Source organism: Ixodes scapularis, unplaced genomic scaffold (assembly GCF_016920785.2).
Source record: "Ixodes scapularis isolate PalLabHiFi unplaced genomic scaffold, ASM1692078v2 PGA_scaffold13__105_contigs__length_92229423, whole genome shotgun sequence".
Taxonomy (NCBI): Eukaryota; Metazoa; Arthropoda; class Arachnida; order Ixodida; family Ixodidae; genus Ixodes; species Ixodes scapularis.
In genome coordinates, this window is record NW_024609839.1 from 63,597,357 (window position 1) to 63,620,664 (window position 23,308).

General features: G+C 44.7%; 1 protein-coding gene across 1 annotated transcript; it reads left to right on the forward strand.

Annotated features, from left to right (window-relative positions):
* The first annotated feature begins 612 nt into the window (after positions 1–612).
* LOC8028641 lies at positions 613–17,736 on the forward strand. Its single transcript, XM_040503396.2, has 6 exons — positions 613–629; positions 1,777–2,013; positions 4,619–4,817; positions 9,131–9,316; positions 15,552–15,707; positions 17,587–17,736. The coding sequence occupies exons 1-6, from the start codon at positions 613–615 to the stop codon at positions 17,734–17,736; spliced, it is 945 nt and encodes a 314-aa protein (XP_040359330.1).
* Positions 17,737–23,308: the final 5,572 nt, after the last annotated feature.

The following is a 23,308-nucleotide window of genomic DNA, read 5'->3' on the forward strand; positions in this document are numbered from 1 at the left end:
TCCTCATGTAGTACTGGACCTCCATTATGGTGCTGCTTAATTGACAGAGAAAATCGAAGGACGCGTGGAGCGATCGTCGGTCCGCGACCTCCCTCGTATATATATTTACTATTCAACAACCTTCGTCCCAAGTGCTAGGTCTACTCAACTTATACCGAGCATTGAGAACTAGTGACGGGCCCTGTTTTGTAGTTTAAACGCCCCCTAAAACGGCACGCAAGGATATCGGGAGCGTCCGGCGAACGAACAAAAAGTGAAGACTCAGCGACTCGCTTTGGGTCTTTTTGGCAGCCGCTAGCGGCCCGTGGGTCTCAGGTTGCGTTGCGCAGATATAACGAAAGCAAATGAATAAGCCAGTCGTACTTGGCCTTGAAATGAATATTCAACCCCAAGAATAAAGATAGGGATGACAAAAGATTGCGGATTGTGCACAAGAACAGCATAACGCCGGAAGGCAGAAACAGTCGCACAAATTTAGGACGCTAGTACATTGTGACGGAAGGAGAGCGCCAAAAATGATAAAAAAATGATTCGATTTCTTCTATACGGAGATTATGTCCACTACATAATGTCGCTAGTCTAGCCCCGTGGGCTGGAGGGACGGGGGTGACTATGGTATGGGGATTAGAGTGAGTTGGTCGGCTGTCTCTGTGTCTTTCAAGGTTGTGAGCGGGAAAAGGCTGCTTGCTCTTGAGTGTGGACATTTTAAATTGTTGTTTTAATGACGATAGAATTCAGGCCGTCTGAAGGGTCTTCGTTATAAACAAGAAAGCAGAAACAAAGTTGCAGCTGGTTCTGAAACCTGTGTGCCAATCAAACCCGTTTTGTTCCTCGCGGTCCAGAGTTTTCAAGATGTGGAAAGTTCCCCGTCTCGCCTGCATGTTTTCTTTTTTTATATATTTATATTATGTACAATTAAATACGCAGCATTTAAGCCAGCAGACCAGTTACGGCGAACAATGTGTGCCATTGAAGGGATTCTTAGGATTCAGCAGGAACCACCTGGACCGAGACGTCGACTATTGGCACCTTGAGAGGCAGCAGTGAATAGAGTTGGCCTCGCGCTTCGCCGCTTTCGAGGTGCAAAGAATAGAAACCTGCGTTGTGCAGACATGTGCGAAGAGAGGACAGGAAACACGGCTTCTGGGCCACGGGGTGGCGTCTCGCATGGGCAAGCTGGCCGGAACTGCAGCAAATTTCCCATGCGTGCGCAAGTCGTGCCGCCATAGCTCGCGGACACGCGGACCCGTCTGAAGCCTTTGTTTTTGATCAGAGTTGGTTTTTCTGTGCTGTGTGCCTCAGAGGCATTAGGACCCTTGACAACTTAAGAGATGTAAGGTGAGGTCTGGTACGTCTTGTTATTGATGCACATTCAATGTGATTTGTGTGAATGTGAGTAAAGTGAGTATGGTTTAAAATGTGACTATACACTTGCCACTGTATGTGTATGGGTTCAATCGATTTGAGCTCTCGACAGTAGTCGGTTGTGGAAGCTAAGCTGGACAATCGGTGGTATCACGTTCGTTTCGTTGACTAAACCGGCACCCTCCAAGAACAAGAAAAGAAAAGTAGAGCGTCCCACAACTGGTTATAAGACGAGGCTGCGTGTTTTCAAGCCCTATACGCAGCTTGCCGTCGCGTCAACGAATTCGATCGACGAACATCCATAGTCGGACGCGCCATCGGGATCTGCGAAGCACCTCGGCGTCGGCGGATCTGGCCGCTTCCTTAGGCAAATACTGGGACACTCGCCGGGGTGCGACGTCCCTTTCCCAGGCGGAAGAAGCGGCCAAAGCCACCAAACCACCCCGTGCCATACAACACGCTCGCCGGCGACGGAGGGGACAGGACCGGCCTTGCAGGGTCGCCGTCGCTGTGCCCAACCGCCAAGAAGCGGCCCGCCTGGCCCCTCAAGGTCGCGCTCCCGGCTTCGGTCAAGGCGGCTGTGATGGGTGCATCGCCCCCAGGGATGCATAAGGGTGTGGACAGCATCACTTCAGGCAGCAGTCTTGGGTGAGATGACATGGCTATGGATAAAGACGTGCCTTTTTGCGCAATTGCGTTCTTACGGGATGGCGAAGTTTTGAGAGTTTGCATTCCAAACAATAGATGTTTGGAAGTACGGCAGCTGGGCGCCGACATATTGCTGCTGGAGTGTGTGGATGGTTGATAATTAAGCCTTGCTTGTGCCCCAAGTTGACAAACAGGCGCTCAAACAGATCGTATTTGAGCTAGGATGTCCAGACTTGTTCTTGGAGTGTGGATGATTACAAAAACATTTGTACAAAGAGTCGTATGACGCACCCTCACCTGGCTGATCCGAGACGGACAATCAAAAGCTCAGCGATGCGAAGCCATCCCCGCAGTTGGCTTTCTTCGGTTTGAGGTTGTTTCTATCCACGAACTGGGTATCTGCATTTTAATACTGCCTCGAAGCCAATGAAGCGTCGTTTTCGGTGTGACGACAAGTGGTCTATTTTGTGTCCAAGCCTTTTTCTACGTAGCCCCCCCCCCCCCCCCCCCCGCCCTGCATTCCACTGAATCTCTACGCGTAAACATACCTTCGTCTGCGTGTAATAATATATTTTATCACACGGGCTCTCTACAGTGATATATCTCGTTAATATGGACCCGTTAATATGGATCCTCTATATTAACGGGAAAAGAACTGGTCAAATATACATGCATTTTTGTTTGGTTATTAGAAAACTCACATAATGGACGATGTTTTTTTTTGTTGTTGTTCTTTTTTTGAGGGGGCGGGGGAGAGGGGGATGGAAATATCAAGATTAACGAGTCATGACTGTAATTATGCTTGCTGATAGCTGATGCGAAGTATGAAAACCCATTTCGTAACAAACAGACATTAACGCAAGCTGACTCAGATAGTGTCCGTTTGCCAGAACCATGTCAGATAACTTTGTTAATTATTTGGAATTATATATTTAAAATGAAGTTCATAATGAGGAACTGATTGTGGACGAAACTAAGAGGGTTTAAGATTAAGATATGCTCTAAGTTGGCCAATCTAGTGAACTTGATATTTTAGGGTCTGTACTATTGGTGCTGAATCCTGCCATTTCTCAAAACGTATTTACACATCGGTGAGGAAAATACGACGTTTACCTGAACAAATATTTGTGTGGGAGAAAATGTTAAGAAATCCCTATTTGATTCCCAACAGGTATATGCGGCATTCTCGAAACGGAAGGGGAAATTACGAATATGGTTATACCATATCTTTACAAATGTGATTCTGCAAGCCGGCACGCGCCATTGCTCCCTTCATTTCTTTTCTTCTTTTTTTACAATCAGACCACTCAGGTTCTTTGTTTTTGCACCTGTTTCTTCTTTTTTTTTTTTTTGTATACTCAACTCGCGAAGCAAAGCTTTCCGGCTGTTATGTATATTCTTACACTCTGAAGTTTGCTCTGGAAGTGATAACCCAGGCAGTGTACACCAGGGAGAAGCCTGAGGCTTGGTCAAGGTTTGGCAACCCTATGTGCCTAACTTGGGCCTAATAAATATTTCGTTTTAAGAGGCTAGTTCGTGCCGAAGTACTTTTCTTTGGCTTTTAGATTGCTTTTCTCTGGTTCGCCACATTCTTCATTACCAAAGTGTCTAACATGAGTCAAAAAATGCCACGCTGCGGCCTAGCAACCATGCAGGGAAGACTATTTTCGGCAGCTGCTTGGCCATTTAAACCCAAAGTTGCTAGGTATACATCGAACAGCCAGAATTAAAACCTAATTCTGGCAATTATTTAAAAACAAAATCATCATCCAACCCCCCATCCCCCCCCCCCCCCAAAAAAAAAAGCCAGCTATAGATGGCAATTCAACAGCAAAGCAGTTAAGCCTAACGCTGCAGCAGTTACAAAATCAGACAGACTTCAACCAAAAGAATATCAAGTTAGGTTGTACGTTGACTTGCTTTTGGGCTTGTAGGGCCCTAGATTGCCAGAGAGAAAGAACATTTTGGCAAACAGAACTGTGCTACCCAGCTGGGATCTGGCGTACGGACGCGCCGTCATTATGGGGTCGGTGCCATACCACGTAGCACGCCAGTGAAACGCCTAGATCGGCGCAAGTTTGGCAATCCTAGCTGCCTAACTTGGGCCCCATGCGGTTCCGCTCCAATGCGTTAGTTTATAATGCCACCAGTACTTTTCTTTGACTTTTCTTTGCCGTTTTAATGGCTCACCGCATAGTTTTGAAAGTGTCAGACATGGGCCAAAGATCCCACACATGAACCAAAGGACCAGCAATAAAGCCGAAATTCGACACTTCCTTCGCAATTTAGGCCCAAAGTTTTCATAATAAAAAAACCAAACAACCAGAAGTAAAGCCTAACTTTGCACTTGTTTGACGATTTTGAACCGAAAAGATGTCAGGCGACAGCCAAACAATACTAGCAATGAAGCCTGACTTTGGCACTGTTTGGAGAATCAGGGCCAAGATTCCAGACTTTGGCCAAAGAATGTCACATTCGGCTCTACCTTTGTCTTTTTCGGATTTTTTAAGGCCCTATATTCCCAGACAACAACCACATTTCGGACCCAAATAACTGTGCTGTATGGGAATATGCGATCGGCGCCACAATGGGGCTACTTTTACAGGTGGTCATTTCCTCTGTCTGTCTTTGTGCTGCTGCTCTTCGCCACTGCCGAAGCGGGCAGTCCGTTTGGGCCGGCCATGAAGGCTTTGAACCAGACCCTGGACATTCAGAAGATCCGGGACATCACCTGGGAGCGCTACCTGCTGCTCCTGTCCACGCCACAGGTGCCCGAGAGGTACCTTCCAGAGGCACCGCAAGCAGTGAGTATCTCTGACAATTTACAAACCGTGCATATAACGGTACGCCAAACTCAATACGTATCTTTTTTTTTTGTTATCCGAATTTAAAGTGCACCCGTGAGCGATATGAAGGTGAACAGCCCTCTTGTTTGTTTTGGCGCTCCTGGAAGTTTTGGGACAAGCTCTGTTCCAGAAGAGGGCTAGAACGCAAAGTTTAGACCCTAGGCCACGTACCATTTGAGACGTTGAGAGTTACTATAGCTTTAGGGAGCTGTAAAACAGGCAAGAAACCAGGTAAGGTGTTCACCTTCATATTGCCGGCGGGTGTACGTGTACATTGGCTCCCACGTGCAGTTTTCTAATAAGACTAATTACTGAATTGTGTACATAGCGCAGTCGCGAAGTGCGTAATGATAACCACCGCATTGAATACAAAATGATTGTATAATATACATCAACATCAACGTCAACAAACGTTTATAAAACTGAAAGAGGTTCAAGATGAAACCGTACATTTTTGGTGTACTGAAACGTCTCAGCTACTACTAGCTGTCATTCGAGGATGCAAACATCAGACTGGCGCCAACATGAATCCAGCTTACTGATTTACTGTTTACTGTTTATATTACTGTATTATGTTCGCCGCCACCACTTTTAAATTGAGCAAACGAGTGCTTAGTTAAGATAAATACACTAGATACTAACAAGAAACACAACTTGAGCGGTATCAGCGTACACTTATTAATGACTTATTTATAACATATCTTAGCGTTACCGTTAACATGTTACGTCTCTTTTTGCAACGTGTAACGTACTCATTACTTTTTCAAACCAGTAACTGGTAAAGTAATTACCTTCCTTACTTCGAGTAACGGGTATCGGGTTTCCGTTACTCCTTACTTTTTCTTCTTCCCGGGACTTAAAAAAGGTACCTTTCAATATTTTTTCGTGCTTCTAGGAGCAAAGCCATATGAGTTTTTGAGTTTGCGTTTTTCTCCGCTTTGTTTTCTTGTGAGTATTTAGGTGAAACCGTAAAAAAATATAAAGTAATTATGTTTAGTTTCTCCATGGACATAACGCTTCTTGAAATATGTCGCTTATATGTACCTGCAACGTCAAAACACTAAGACGTGTTCATTTATCATTAAAAAAGAAACGCAAATGTAACCTGCGTTATTTTATATTGGTAACGTTGGTTTTATTTTGAAGAAACGTAGGGCGGTAACGCTTTACTTTGTTTTGCAAATAACGAGTAACGCATTTCGTTACTTTTTTTTTGTAACACCTACAACACTGCATCGAATACATCTTTGGAATCTACCCCTCCCCCACCTCCCTTAATTCGCGAAAGTGTGACGATAAAACGTACGTTCAGTCCCTATATTTTGCCGGACGGAAGCCCTCCCGTCAAGTGACATTCAAAGCTCCCTCCGTTACAAAGATTTTCAGTACCCCAACAAGCGCTCGCAGACCAAGGAAGTAGTCTACGCACTTGAGATCTGTCGGTTCGTACCAGCTGCAGTTCTGCTCTGGGGGAGTCCAAGGTTCAACGTGGTTTCTTTTGTTTTAGCGATTAGTAGATTTCTGGGCAAAGGATTTGGGAAATAAATTAACAACCACCAGACCTAATTTCCAGTAGTGTAGCGAACAGAGGCGAAGAGCAAACTCAGTTCTTGTACGAGGGTCGATTGAGAAATCATAATACTGTTTCTGTTTTTGTTCTTTTGCAGGGACTAGTTTTTTTTAGTTCTGTGGTGATGTTTGTGAAGGGAATACATGCACATGTTTGCATCTGCAATGGGACCGTCATTGTTTATAGCGTTACGTCGCAGCGAGCGAAGGCACCTCATATCTGTGGTCACGGTGGATGACGAAGACGTGCTTGTGAAAGTATGGCAGAGGTGCTTGATTGAATTTTTCGTTAGGTTTTATTGGGATTTAACCGCACTGTAACACTTGATATAGACATAACTTATCGATGTTCAAATTTAGGCATTTTCAACACTGAAAGAAAAGTACCTGCAAGAAAAGAAGTTTCTTTTCCCACAATGAATTGAATAGAGTCACGGTGGCAAACACTGAAAGTGGTGTTGCAAAAATATAACCAGTACATGGAATTTTAAAGATGCTAGGTTGAGAAAATTAAATGACAGCACTCTGTATAAAATCACTGAAATAGTAATAAAAAATCGGTCTCATTACTTTTCAATCTGTCCTAGTACTTAATCCCAAAATGATAGATTACTCACCTCCTAAAGAAACACTAAGGACGTAGAGAGTTTTATTTTTAACAAGCAACAACGGCGTGCAAGAGTCAAGTCGCCAAATTTGGCATTAGCCGAAAGTTCACAAAAAGAAAAATGAAGGAAATCCTCAACAGATATCCCTGTCTCAAGGAAGATCTTGTCCCGGTCGATCCAAAGACCTTGAGTCTTGTTTCCTTATTGTTACCTTTTGACCCCTTTCATCCTCGAGTCACAAGCACCAATTGCCGGTTTGGCGTAGCGATTTGCGAAAGACCGCGAACCTTACGCTGTACCGATCTTATGCACTCTGTTCGTTGGGCACAAACGCGATCAATAAAATACCTGCTCGCTTTTTTTGGGGTCTTGCCAAGAAGTGAATTTTCTTGTTGCTTAAGTGCATGCACAAAACCGATACGAACACGTTGCCGTCTTACGTAAAGATCAAATGAACTAGCCCCTCAAGCGCTGCCGTCACTGCAGTCGAAGACTGTATCCACTTCCAGTTTTAACATGCCAGTAATCTCGGAAGCGCGGTTTCGAACCTACCTGCAGCCCGAGCTAATAAATGGGTTTACGAGGGCGTGAGCCAGCCAATAAAACTAAACTTTCGAGACTAGCCAACCATAACAAAGACGATTGTTGGAAGATTTCCAGGGACTAACTTCTTCCGGCTAGAACAATCATTTGTAATGATTAAGCCGAGAGGTATTGTAGCGTCCATAACCCAAAGACTACCTACCACACGGGCTCGATGGGCCTATATGGCAGTGCGGCGCCGCACAATGGTTGCCCTGCTCTATTACCCAAATCTACTCTCACAGAATGGACACTTCTCTGCACTCCTTTAGATGAGTTGATAACTGGTATCCGTACCGTACCTTACAGAATGCTTGACATTACTGCAGAACCGAACACACTAACCCATGAATAAAAGAGGCGGATTCTTCCTTTAGAAGCCACGTTAGAAAACCGTCGGCTCACCTTGAGAAGCTCTTGGGGACGCTATCTATTCGGTTACGGTATAGCTGCTTTGCAAAGGCATTGTAAATTTTTAAGTGGTCCTATCTGACAAAAATGAACACGTGGAGAGACACATTCGACGAACACAGGTTTTTACCTATTGTTGCTCGTGTTTCTTTTCCTATTATGTCCCTTCTGAACGCATGCCCCTTGCTCAGGAAGCTGAGGAACCACTGCACAATGGCGTACAACACTGACACAGCGCTACCAATGCTACGTACCGATGGAGCCAATCACGCAGCGACAAAAGCGCAATGTCACGGCGCACTTTTTGCGCTTGATTGGATGAGCCGGCAAATAGCCACTCACAGAAACTCGGCGAACGGCATGGCGTGGCACTTTTGACGTGGCTTCATTAGCTCCTCGGCTCGTAACGTCGGCTGCACTCGGTGCTAAGGTGAAACGAAGTGTAGTTAATAGTTTTAGACTTGCGCATGTTCCGTGGTGTCAGATGTTCCGCCATTATGCAGTGGTTCTGACCTTTTAACAGTAGGCAAGTGACTTTCGAAAGCGTTCTACTGTTCCAAGATCATCGGGTGGCCTAATTGGTTAAACAATTAAGGTACGGGATAGCGCGCGACATGGAAAGGCATACGAAGAGGGAGACAGATGAAAAGGAAACAAAGCAAAATATAACAGAAATAACTTTATTACCTCATTTTTTTTTGGCTAATTTTATTTCCGTTTTTAGTTTTTCTGTTTGTTTGTGGGAGAGATATATTTTGCTTTTAATATTAATATTATAAATTTATTTTCTTATTTTTTATTTGTAATCATAGTATTCTTTACTTCATTTTTGTCTCTCTCTTTCTAAATCATTAAATGTCAGGTATTAGTAGGGCTCTGTCCTGCCTCTGTCTTTACGTTTGCTCTCTGTGTCGCGCTGTCCTTAATAGGTCTACCGTTGTCTGTTAAGTAAACGACCCGGCTTTCATTACCTATGACACTAGATCGTTCGTACTCTTGTTCTTAGCTGCATTCAGTTAAAAAAACGGCCGCCGCGAGATGGCACCTATACTTTGAAGCTCGAAACGTGCGCGGTCGTATAGGTGTTTGACCTTTGGTCAGTGGCTTCTGGCCTTCCAGAAATGGGGCGACTCCGTGCGCAAGTACGCCGTGCGAAACTGCGGCTCCCGCTTCGACGCTGTGCGCTACGACGAGCTGCGACTGCGGCCGGATCCCCTCATGTTTCCCGGCTCGGTGTTCGTCAACTCCGCCATCAAAGTCTTCAGGAACATCGAGGAGCCAATCAAGGTACGTGACGAACTTTTTTATAAGTCGGCACTAAGCATCAACTGCATGGTCCCAGGGCAGTGAACAGAAGGCACCTCGGTCGGCTGCTAGTCAGCGCGGCTGGTGGCCCAAATGGGCAGTTTTGGGAAGGTCTAACCACCGAACGACAAGACGCAAGCTCTGTGTCAGAGTTCGGCAGTGCACTCGGACGTTCGAGCGTCCGATACGGCTCACCATGAATTTTAACAACTCGCATACGGCCCGCGGCCTGCGGCCGTGGGCCGTAATAGAGTTGTGAAAATCCCGCATGAGATAGCGTCACCGGTCGAGCCAAACTTTTGTCTGAGGGGGTGACGCACTTCAAAAAGACAGAATCACCGAAAAAATTCTTAACCGTCTATACGGCGAGCACGTGTTCCAAAATACGTCTTCGGCACATATAAACACAAAGAGGGGCACGACAATAAAAGGGTAATATGGAAAACGTGCAGTGAAAACATAACGACGAGGCACCCCAGCGCGAGGAGTCATTGCTTCAGATCGAGGGGAAGCGAAAAGCACCTGGTGCATTGGGCAGGCAAACAAACGTACCAGGTGCGCAAGGAGCAGACGAACCTAGACTCCGTATAGACCAGTGTCTGCTCTATTCCATGGGTGCCGCCATGTTTGTTTATGCTGACGCCATAACACAGTAAAGAAAGGGGGGGGTGCGTGTTTTGCAAGACTCTCTTGTTGTTGTTTTTTTTAGAAACCTGCGCGCATATCGTATGCAAGAATGTGGGAAATGGATAGTCGCAAAGCTCCGAGAAAAACACCGATGCCAACAGTGTTGTAAAAAGCAAAAATCTTGTTTTATGCGCAGCCTCTCTCTTCCTCACAAGAGCCTGCGTTTGAGATTATTATTTCCCATTTTTATCACTGGCGAATAGGATTTCGTACACCGGTCAATACCTTCCAGCTCCTAACATGAAGGCAAAAGCTGCCTAGTCACTGAACTGTGCCAACACCCTTTAGAATCATCAAAGCCCGCGACCTAGCGTGTCGACGATGTCACAGTGAGATCAAGCACAAACACAGGTGTGAAGTGCCTAGATAAGAGCTAAGAGATAAGAGATAAGACGTATCAAGAAACTTTACACAGATGGGACACTGAGTGCTGCGCTGCAGCTGGTCCAGGAACCTATTAAATGTTTCGAAGGGCTCTCGGTGTCCGGCTCTATCCGAATTTCTGAGTTGGCGCCAACGGAGTGTCGTGACGTCACGTAAAGGTAGAGGCGGCCTCAGAGGCATTTATTATTCTACGTGGTGTTTCCTGTGTAGGGATGCAAAGAGTTTCATATTCCGCAAAAGTAAGCCCCTGCGCGTGGTCAGAACGCGTTTCTTAGCCGTGTAGACAGAGCTGACAGCGAGCACAAGGCCATCATTGGAACCAACTGTATCTGAGGCCAGAGTATCTATGTACGTTCTATAAGAAAGTAAAAAAGAAAGCTCATCCAGGCGACGTGAGGATAATAAAATAATTAAAGCGTATGACCCTCCACCCGCAAATGGAAGGGAATCATTATGTCCCATTTGGTTCCCACAGGCCCGAATTTTTTTCTGTACTTCAGAGTTTTCTACAATAAGGTTCATAATGATTGCGTACGTGATACTCTAAATTTAAAAAAGTCAATAATAAGTTCTTCAGTAATTTATTTGAATGGGTGACAATGACGTGAACTAAATTTTCCTTGATACTTCTTTTACAAGTAGCGACAACCAATACAAATGACGAAGCATATTCCACTGGAACAAAATGGCGGCATTCAGTTCAAACGTCTCCCGTATGGAAATATTATATCTGGGCCATATCTGACCATATCAAACATTATATGATTATATACGGCCTATATACAGCCTTATCTGGCGTATATACAGACTTGTCTGGCACATATACAGCCTGATATGGCGTATATAGAGACTTATCTGGCGTATATACAGACTTATCTGGCATAGATACAGCCTGATGTGGCGTATATACAGACTTATCTGGCGTATATACAGACTTATCTGGAGGCCGGTTTTCAATATATTAAGAAGTTAAAATAAGTTAAAAAAATTCTTTGTTAGAAAACTCTGAATGACTTATTGTTCGCAAGCTAAATATTAGCACAAATCATTCCAAACTTCAGCTTTGACAAGCTTAGGTTTGAGATTATTTGTGCTAGTTTTCACGAGGATTTCAATGCAGCTTAAATATTTCAAAGTGTTAACATTACGCCCGAATAGACAATTTGCTAGATCCCGTAAGCGCCTCGGCCCGTACTCAAGGAATCATGGGAACGGTGTTTCTTCGGCTGCCTAGTGATCGTGAATTTCGATCTATTCTATGGTTGCACAGATTTTAGCGTAATTCGGAGTCACCCTGAACACGTGCCGTACAGAACCCAAGTACCTGCCATACCACTTTTAAAATGTCCCACCAATGTCAGTACTGTGCATTCCGTCCAACCTTCAACCTGGGTGAGCCGCAGACATATCTCTTACACTATTATCATTCTCGTGCAACTTCAAAGATGCTGATATTAAGTTAGAAACGCTAAGAATGTCATAAACAGCTCCACTGAATCCGAGCTAAATCCCGGTTTTGGTTGTTGTGATTTGTCGGCTTTTAAGTAATTCCTGCTAAAACAACAATCACGAGAATGATAATATGGTAAGAGACTTCGGCGGCTCAGCCTGGTTGAAGTTTGGACAGAATGCACAGTATCCTAAACGCTGCCATTCACGAGAAAATTTAAAAGTGATATGACAGGTACTTGAGCGCTATGGGAGGCTTGTTCAGGGTGACTACGAATTACACTCGAAACTCTGTAACCATAGAATTGGTCCAAAGTAGTGATCACTATGGAGCTGAAAGATCACCGTTTTCATAACTCCTTGAGTGCGGGCCGGGCACTTGGAAGAATCGTAGACAATAAAAAGATATAAAGTGCTGATTTCAGGCTTGTGTACTTTTGAAAAGTCTGGCCAGATCTGGAATTTCCATACCTGGCCAGGGGTATCTGGCGTTATGAGGCTATATCTGGCAGATATACCATATCAGGTTATATGTGGCCAATTCTTGATATGGCCATATCTGAAATCTTCAGATCTGGCCAGATATAAATTTTTTGTAAGGGCTGCTGTGCGCCGCCATTCGCTTCCTAAAACCTGCACCGTCAGGCAGTCCGCGCTCCAAAAAATGTCGCTACTTGTAGCAAGCTCTTATCTATGGACTTTAACGTGGACCGCGGCTCTTGCATTGCCGCTACAAAATGCAGAGATTTCTCGGAGACATCTTGGGAATTCGAAAATGAAGCAATGACGCTTCGCTCATTGCAATGGCGTAAATGTGTCTACACACTTACAAAATTACATTATCACGTATCATAAATATACTCGAAGGCGACTGGAGCGAGCAAACGGCGTCGAAATCGCAACGTCAGCGAGCCCAGTGTCTATCCACCCCCCTCCCCCCACCCTTGGGTGTTATCACTGCATATATTAATGAAGCGCTTAGAGTCCGTAATGACTTTCCTCTTCTAGTTCACAAATCTCATCGTGTATCTTCAAGCTTTCGCCTTCTAGCCATATGACTGCACTTTAGCTTTTTGTGTAACAGAATGTATGCAGGTAGCCATAATTCTGATCTAAGAATAAATTGTACAACTATAAAATAACCTGTATGCGAGAGATTAGGGTCCATCATTGTCAATACAATGATTATTAAGCTTATGCATGTCCTGGACCTAGGTTATTAAATGTTTCCTATGTATGCTCACTTAGTGCTATTTCAATTCTACGCGCGCAAAAAAAAAAAAAAAGATTGTTTATGTATTAAATTGATATCACAGGTTTTTTGGTTAAGCCTTTCTTTCCGACATGATATATCTAGGTATAGAAATCAGCTTTAAGATCCTGTGGTAGGCTCAGTTGGAATTGTATCGGGTAGCTCGGGGTATACAAAGTTCAAAGGAAGTATCTCTTACCTATCTTTCATTCGCCAAAAAGCACCACCGAAAGAAGACCCCATCCGTTGTGATCAAAGGAGCACGAGAAAGTCGATGTAACTGTCACTCTCAGTCAAAGACGTCTATTTGGAACCGCGTGAAGAAATAGGGCATAGAGATTGTGTCGGTTATTTTAAGGCCTGGGCCTGTAGTAGGTATTGGAAAGGGGGCTAAATATAGAGGAGGAGGGGGGGGCTGAACCTCCAGTGTTTTATAGTTAACAGGGGGGCAAAGACGGTAGCTGAACGCGGCAAATCCTGAGCGCTGACATCGCTAATCCCCCCTCAAAAAAAAAAAAAAACAAAAAAAAAAACGCAGAAATAGGCGTGTTTGTTTTGCCTCGACAAGTTGAAGTTACTCACTCGATGATTGTCGACTTTATTTATTGTTATGCAATGTGCGGTGCCGGCGATTCATTGCAATGCAAGTTATAAAAAGCTTGATAAAGCCCTTGCAGGCCACGATTTTGCTGCTCCTTTACGAGCACTAATTAACGCGTTGCCAGCGATGTGGGCCCATCGGGACCGCCCACTTGGAGCACGCATGTCAGCGTCTATGCCGCGCCGTTCCGAAGCGGCCGAGAGGCATGCAAATCCGTGAGACTTCTCCCTCTAGATTATTATATTAACTCTATGACGGTCACTCATTGTTTGACTAGGTACGATGGTTGTTAAATCTCGTTTATAACTTAACATATATTGCTCAGGTAGAGTTTGCAGATGTGTCTCTTAATGCTAATTTTAAATCTGCTACACGATTTATTTTTTAAATATCAAATAAGAAAGGTCGCACAATATATAGGGTGACTGAAATAACATGGCTCGATCTAAAATGGGCCGTACAAATCGGCGCCTGCACGTAGCAATCTGAACTTTTTGTCAAAGACATACTTTACAGGTGGGTTTTATCTTGTAAAGTTACAAAGCGTAGCTCCCTCTCGGTGAAAAATAGAGTCAAAAGATTTGTTAGGTTCAACGGCGGACGGCGACGCAGACGACAGAGTAGAGTGGCGCACGTTTTGATAGATGGCGCTACCTCCTTATCGAGACCGCTACTATACGTGTCATTCGGGTAATTTGTCACTGAAATATTTCCTTCTAGCTACATATATTGATTTCTTAATGTTCACCACACATCCTAACGCAAACAGGATGTTTATAGATCTGTGGTATTAATCATAAATAAATAAGTCTTGAAAAGGCAAGAAATGAGACGATAATTACCTTCAGTTCAAGCTAATTACTTTTTATTTCTTGAGTTTAGTGCAAAGAGCAGAGCTTTCAGGTGCAGTTCAGTTTTTGCACAAAACTCAACTGCACCTTAAGGCTCTACCAAGTTCGCGAAACCCATTCAAGAAAGCATCATCATGATACTCGTAAGGCAACGGTACTTGATAAAAAAAAAGGCCAAGACAAAACAAAATCGCTCTCAAAGCTTCTCCTATAAACTGTGTCCCCCCCCCCCCCAAAAAAAAAAAAAAAAAGATTACAATGCTTTTTTTTTTCATCGCAAAAATATACAAGGCATCGCCGAACGCTCCCTCTCCGCCCAAATATAGCGCTAGAGGCCCAAGCCAGACGGCAAAGTTGCAGCTCTAACCGTTATCTTATTCAAACATTATAAGTGAGTTTCTAAAACTATATTCATGAAAAAATGGGGCCCATTTTCGTCCGTTTTCGGCAGCTGGTACCCATAGAGCTCCGCGTATTCGAGACTTCGGTCGGCCGCCATTTTCCCGTTGAAACTTTTCAGTAAATCATTCGTGACTTTTGAATAAAATAACGGTTTTGGGGCCGAAACTGGCATCTGGTTCGAACCTCTAGCGCGACGTTTTGGCGGAGAATCGACGTTCGGCGATGCATAGTCGATTTTATCGGCGAAAAACAAAACCTTGCAAATTGAGATTGAGATTGAATTGGGAATGATATTTTGTGGGGAGATACTCTGAACTGAAAATATTCCAAAATTGTGATTTTTAAAAAAATCATCAAGTTTGTAAATGTTTTTTTTTTTTTTTTGCTATTTATTCTTTCATCTTTATTAAAGAAAGACCGCGTATGGATTATCATGTTCCCGCTTCTCGCTTTGTAATTCGTTCCTTGGCCTTGTCATGGCGAATGAGGCACTCTCAGGGGTTGAGCTAGGTGCGGTAGGGACTCACCATGCCCTCAGTGACTATAGTGTGGTCCCTCGAACTCCCTGTTATCACCGCGGTGTCTGCGCAGGTAGAGATCAACATGAAGAAAAAGGTCTACCTCTGGGTGACCGTTCCTTGCGTGAACGACTTCGGCTCGTGTGACTACGAGAACATCTGCACGGCCGGCGACTGTCCACTGTTCTACGAAGTCCTGGGTCTCCCCTGCGGTTGTCCCATCAAAGAGGTGAGCTGTCATGAAGTTCAGAGCTTCGTCACTTTACACTCGTTCAAGGCGTTAAGGCCCGTTGACACACTTGCATTTGAATCCGACCGACTGAGACGATACAGGTTTTTAGGTCTCTTAAGGCCCGTTCACACACTTGCGACTTCTTAGGACCGAGTGCATTGAAAACGCTTAAAATCTCTTACGACGAGAGGATACACTGACACCACCTATCGGGTAGCAGTGGAACACATGGTGGTCTCGTATATTTCATATTTCTTTCGCGCATCATTTTTTTTTCTTTCTTGGCTTGAAAAACTTGTGTCAATGGTATAAACGAACATTTTTCATAGTCACTCAAACTCCCTGTTGTCATAGTCGCTCAAACTCCCTGTTGTCTTAGTCACTCAAACTCCCTGAACATTTGACCTTGCAGATGCCGCCAAACCTTCGCTCTAATGGAATGCAGCTTCAGGGTCAGCGCATAGATGGCGCCAGTGTATCAGTGTGTTCTCTCGTCGCAAAAGATTTTAGAGGTTTTAAAGGCTCGTTCACACTTTTGCAACCGAGTACGACCGAGAGAGACAAGACAGGTTTTTAATTCTCTTACGACGTCTTAGGACCAGCTCCGCTGCACCGCATCCGGTCCTAAGAAGTCGGAAGGGGCTTAAAAACCGGTCTGGTCTCTCTCAGTCGTACTAGGTTGCAAGAGTGTGAACGGACCTTTAAAGCGCCGTTCACACTCTTGCGAACGAGTAAGACCGAAAGAGACCAGAACGGTTTTTAAGCCTCTTGCGACTTCTTAGGACCGGATGCGATGCAGCGGAGCTGGTCCTAAGAAGTCGCAAGAGGCTTAAAAACCGATCTGGTCTCTCTCGGTTTTACTCGGTCGCAAGAGTGTGAACGGGCCTTAAGGCTCTCTGTTCTAAGGAATGGCAAGTCTGTGAACGGGCCTTTAAGGCCCGTTCACACTCTTGCGACCGAGTACGACCAAGAGAGACCAGACCGGTTTTTAAGCCTTTTGCGACTTCTTAGGACCGGATGCGCTGCAGCGGCGGCTGGTCCTAAGAGATCGCAAGATGCTTAAAAACCGGTCTGGTCTCTCCCGGTCTTACTCGGTCGCAAGAGTGTGAACGAGCCTTTAGGCATTACTCTACTTTGTGCATTATGGATTGGGGGTGGGGGCTAAGCTTTTAGTAGGTTGAAGGCTAAGAAGAGTTGGCCAAACTCATCCAACAAAGCTCTCCACTCGCCATGACTTATGGTTTTCTCCTCTCCGGTCGCCTAATCTCCGGCGTTCACGCCGCTAAAGAGGAAAGAGTGAAAAGTTTCGTTGGAAGAGCTTCTCCTGCTTGTCTTTACGTGCAACGGACTAAAGGGACACAATGCATTGGCTAGAAGTCTCGCTTTCCGTAGCGATGTTAAGAAAACGACACCAAAGCGTTGTCAGTTGCCCAGAGTTGATGATTGAGATGAGAAGATTATTAGCCAGCAATTGTGGCTATTAAATTTGTTTCTAAAACTGTCAACGGATGTCTTTATACGTGACATAAACTCTGTCAAGCTATGTTACCTGGCTTTTCTACCATTATTTCTGATATAAGTAAAGATCTATATGTTATTTAACTTATGTTACACCGATCTTTATAAGTCTTCATTTTGGAGTTACTTATTTTGTTTTCTCTTTGTTTTAAATTGCCTTTGTGTTCCCTTTTTACATGAACGCGTCCGTTTATAATGACCTATTTTTAATTAAAAAGGTGAGAAATGCTAGAGGGGCCTTCACGGCAACTACAGTACGGTAAACTAAAAGAAATGTCACAATGAAAAAAAAAAAAAAACTCACAATTGCATTAAACTTAAATAATATTTTGTTTTACTTTTTTTCTACGACCAACAGGGAAATTACGAGGTACACGATAAGGAGTTTGTGGTGCCTGCACTAACGCTGCCAGACTGGCTGACCTCCGGTGACTACCAGGTGACCGTCAAGGCCAAGAGCGACGGTGATCACCTCTTCTGCGTACACTTCACCCTTTCCATTCGGTGAAGAACTCTGATCTCAACATACACCAGGTCCTCCTTGCTAGAAACCACGTTTTTGCTAAGGCAGAAAGAAAGGAAGCCTTCCAAGCCTGGGACGCGCGAGTTCTTGAGACTCGACCTTGTGTGCCCATCGTGCGCCAAATCTAGCGGCACTTTTTTTTCAACCAGTCTTTGCTCTGTTTCTAGCAAACCGGCCCACACCCTTCGAAACCTCGCGTTTTGCCTACAACCCACGGGAGCCAGGAATCCTTTGACCATCACTGTAAATACGTAGCTTCTTTGAATAAAAGCTCCTTGGCAGTTGCATTCTAAGTGAAACTAAACGTCACTGTCGCGCCTTCTGACTCAGTTACAAAGACAGAGGCAGATATTAGAGTACGCAGTGTACTCATGTGATATAAACCCGCAATTGTAATTAGGGTTCCTTGTTGTCGGGGTTTATTTTATTTACTTTTTCAAATTCAAAAAGGATTTTTCATGATTCATTTTTCTTTTTTTGTAATCGGTGTTTTTACATGTTTATTTTTAATGTGGGGTCAGAAATCGGAGTTAACCGGGACTAATAAAACGACTTCACACCTATAAATGTGTGGCACCGAATCCCCCGCCCCCCTCCTCAGGTGACCTCTTGTCTTCCGGTCCATTAAACTTGCGCCTGTGGCCCAAATACTTGACAAACGTCATCCCGGTATCAAGAACAGAAGGGAAGTGTCGTGATTCCCAAAGAAAAAATCAACCTCGAGGGCAGTTAGTACGGGTCGTGCTCGAAATCACACACACACACACACACACACACACACACACACACACACACACACACACACACACACACACACACAAACACACGCGCGCGCGCGCGCACACACACACACAAACACACACACACACACACACACACACAAAATTCGACGATTGCAGTCTGCACTGCAATCGTCGAACGCTTTTGACGAATGCAATGGAGACAAAGGCAGCTATAGCTTGGCATCTACCCACTAATCCCTCCAACCAGAGCTCGGCGTTCTGACGTCACCTCGGCGTCCCTCGACTGCAACCTCTGTGGGTTGGCCGCTAGGGGCGTGTCTCGGATTCACCGATGACGACGTCATCCGCAGGCCTTGACTAGTAAATAGTATTTCGCCGACGCCCTCAAGTGACACTCGCACGGCACTGGTTGGGCCTGGATGGCTCGTGTAGCGTTCCCCGCCGTCCCTCATAAGCCTCGTAAGCAAAGCGTACGAGACAGGCTAACGACCTTTCTGTCCGACGCCACGACACTCCATCTCTTCTAAACAAGGGGATTTCCGTTCCGGGAACTCCGCAAAAAGCACACGCTCGAGAGGGAGAGAAAGAGAGGGAAAGGCCGGCGCAGACCGGCAACGTTTCTCTCCCCGCCAGAATTAGAAGCACCTTCGGGCGTGCAGAGCGAACACGTTGCGTCACCAAAGAGCGGGGAAAAAGAAATGAGCAGGGACACGAACGGGCCGGCGTACTCGGGTGTCCGTGCTTGAGAAAGGGACATGCGAGACCTTTCTACGAGATAAGAAGAGTTGAAAATGACCACGTGCCGTCATTAAGCAAAGTAAGAATCTTGTGGGGACCGAATTAACGACAGATTCTCGAAGGGGAAAAAAAAGTGTAATTGGTCGCTGTCGTTCACTGTCTTCGATTAGCAGCTCTACGCGGCACACGTGGCAGCCGATGTTCGCGTTGATATAGGATGGGCTGCGTGGCGATCTGTGTGAATCACGCGGGCGAGAACGGTCCCGCAACTCATGTCCATAAAGCGCAGCATAATCGGTATCCTGGAAGCAGCGCCACCTTGCACTCCAGGGCTAGAAAAAAGAAATGCTAACAAAATGATCACATTGATTGTTTTAACCCACTTTGCAGGGGGAGGGGGGGGGGGGGGTTCAGCCATAAACGGGAACACGACCACCCATACCTTTTCGGTATCTATTTTGCCTGCTCCGATTATTCTAGAAGCAAATTTCCAAAGTATTATCTAGTCTTTGCCATTGTGGCGTTGCTGCCTTACAAATGGTACCATGGTGACACTGACACAGTGGGGCTCCTCTTGGTCGCTCGCAGGTGTAGGGCAAAATGGTCCCCAACAAAATGGTCCCGGACGAAATGGTCCCAAGTAATATTTTGACCCTTTTGGGCGCTCTGATACTTTTAGATAACTGCTACTCTGAAGCTTTAGTCAATACACATAAAATGTATATTTGTCAGGCGTTCAAGCTTTTCGTTATATACGTTAGGAAGCAACCAAAGCCCTGAAGTCCAGTGAATTTCTATCATCGCTTACTCGGCTCTATGACTCTTATTTGCACAGGTTAGAGTCCAATGAAAAGCTGTAGTCTAGAAGTAAACTAAAAGCACAAGATCGCGACATGCACTCTGAGCTTGATTGGACTAGCCGGTGATAACATATACGAAAAAGGTCGACAAGCGTTAGCACATTTTGTTTTCGGCAATCCTCTATCAGCTCGCAGCGTCGGCTGCGCTCTCACTTTAGTGAAACGTAAAGCTGTGGGACAAAAATAGTGAAATTTCGTGAAATATATATATATATATATATATATACTTTTTTTTCCCGAATTAGCGCAACGGAGTAGCAAAACAACGCATCCGATGAATCAAAAACATTATCAATCGCATAGTACATATTTGTGATGGCGTGTTATGAATTTTTGTTTTGTTTTTTGTACTTATGCTGAATTTTCAAATATTATCGATTAGTAATTTCATATATATATTTGTTTATGCTTTCTATATTATAATTTTTCTTCTCCTTGGCTAAGTTACTGGCAGGAAGTGTGACTTAAATTGAATACAAAGCAAACTATGCTGAAAAAAAAATGTATCTGGGAATATTTTGTCCGGGATCATTTTGTCCGGGACCTTTTAACTGGCTCCATTTTGTCCGATTCCCCTCGGCCGCTGGTAGAGCAACAATTGCTACACGTCCCTTTCTACCGCACCATAGTGTCGACGCTATGACGTGGCCCATTGCTGTGCCATATCGTGAGGGCGTCAGCGACGGTTGCTATGGTTACGCTTCTTGGCGGCGCGATGCGACGCGATTTTTTCTCACATGTGTTTCAGGCTTTCACATTCGGGCAAATATCGCCTCGCGTTGCGCCGCCGAGCGGCATAACCATAGCAACCGCCGCTGACGACATAGTGTCGCCGGATGCGACGCCCCCACGTAGCAGCGTTAGCGACGGTTGTGATGGCTATGCCACTCAGCTGCGCGGCGCGACGCGGTTTTTGCTCACATGTGTTTTACGCTTTAATTAGGGAATACATGAGCCACAAAAACGGGCGCCGGGCGGCAGTTTCCATGGCAACTTGCGCGCACGCGGTGAGTTGGCGGCTTGACATAGGTCCACGTCACAGCGTCCTAGGATGTTGCCATGGGAATCAGCGCTGCGCCTGTTTTTGCCGCTCATGTGTTCCCCGCTTTACGCCGAATTTACGCTGGGAACTGAACAGTATCTGCAAAGCGGTTGTGAACGCGGTTGCTTAAAGATGCAATACAAATTCTCGCGCTGTTGATGATAAAAACGACAAGATCCGCTTCGCGGTTGCGATTCGAACGCCAGTGGGAATGCAGCATTATTCTACCCCACTCTATTTTTCCTCTTTGCTGTGTTTAGCGTTTGGGAAAGTCCCCGTCTTTGTACAAAAGAGCTTGTTCGACCAAGCTATAATTAGCAGGTGACACAAGAAAAAGGCAGACTGTAAAAAGAAGAAAAAAGGAAAAAAAAGTTAGATCATAACAAGGATCTCTGAACCGCAGATGAGATATATACTATATACACTTGAAGGCTCTGAATTTTAGCACAGACAAATCGAGGAACTAGGAGGAAAAAAGAGGCCAGGTGAAACGCGACTTGAAGAAAAAATGAGAGACGACAGTTGCAATGCAATCCATGTCTCTCTACGTTGTTTACGGTTTTTTCCAAGAACTGAAGACGGAATGGGAAAACATTCCTCAGTCGGCATTTCATTTTAAATTATTTTAGACACGATTATTGGTTTGCTTCAAGATTCAGGTCTTCGATACGCGTTTTTAACTGTAATATGGACACCCTTTTAGGGTTGGGAACTAAGTTTAAGAGGAACGTGGAAGCGCTTTGCCCTGTAATTTTTTATCGGTGTTCGCGCACGTTTCTTTTTTTTTTTTTTTTTTTTGCAGTTAACATTTTTTTTTTTAGTGTTTACTGCGTGCAGTCATATATTTTGAGAAATATATATTGAAAATGGACTGCAATTAGCAAGCAACGATATGCACTTCGATTGAGTTTTTTTAAATAAACCTTATTTTGGTCTGAACTATGATGCAAGCATTTCCAACTCAATAAAACCGGGGTCACACAGCTTATACATCATAAAAAGGACAATCTGCAAACATATTCGAACGCAATGGCCACCACAATATTGGTGCTTCGAATGCCACGAGGCAACAACTTCAAGGAAAAACTTGGCACGCGGCATTCAAACCACGGATATCGCGGTGACTGATGTATGCAAGGCGGTCTATTGTATTATGTATAGAGGGAATTCACTGGACGCCATATTGGAGGACGATGCTCACAGCGCATGCTCAGAACGAACTCACATTAGTAGCCTGCTAAGAATGACAACCTCGAAAGTGGGGAATGCACGTTACAAAGCACTGGCCGACTTGGCCTTCATCACGCGCTCAGCAACCGCTATGGACGCCAGTGAGTACCCTCTATAAACTCCGAATCTATTAATACTTACTCCTCCTTACTACTATTACGGTAGCGATGCATGAGCCTTCTCAATACAGATCGTGATTCATCGTTCACGCCCGACTGCGCGATGTTTGAATGAGATCATCTGGAGGAGTCACCAGTCGTTACGGCAACATGTAAACAATAGCTCCCGACCGAGGACATGTACTTCGGAGGGGAAAAAAAAAAGAAACTTAATTAATGAATTTTTCCGCGCTTCATCAGAATGATTGTTCGTGCCAGAAATCGTCAACTGCTCCATTGTGAGTAAGATGTTAAGATCAAGCGCAGGCAAAAAAGAAACTTAATTAATGAATTTTTCCGCGCTTCATCAGAATGATTGTTCGTGCCAGAAATCGTCAACTGCTGAATTGTGAGTAAGATGTTAAGATCAAGCGCAGGCAAACAAAATGCTAAGCTTTTTTGTGCTAGCAATTAGTTACGGCATGACATGTTTTAACTGTATTATCCTCTGCATAATTAGGTTGAGATGAATACAGTCGTGGTCAACGGGCTGTAGTGAGGGAGGGTTGTTAAAAAAATGGCGGAACATTTTTGCGGGAAAAATAAAATTAGATACCATTCCCCGCAACTCACATATGCCCAGTCACTTGTAAGCCTGCATTGTCAGGTTTTATTCGTAGTTTTCTCGTTCGTATGTGAGCATACGTTCCTTATACGCATAAGGACACAAGGCCGCATGAATCTGCGCCAAATTTCCCCGACACATTCTCGATGACGACGTCAGAGTTAGACGTCGTTACCAATTCATATATAACTTGTTTTCAATTTCAGAACCAAGATTTGAAT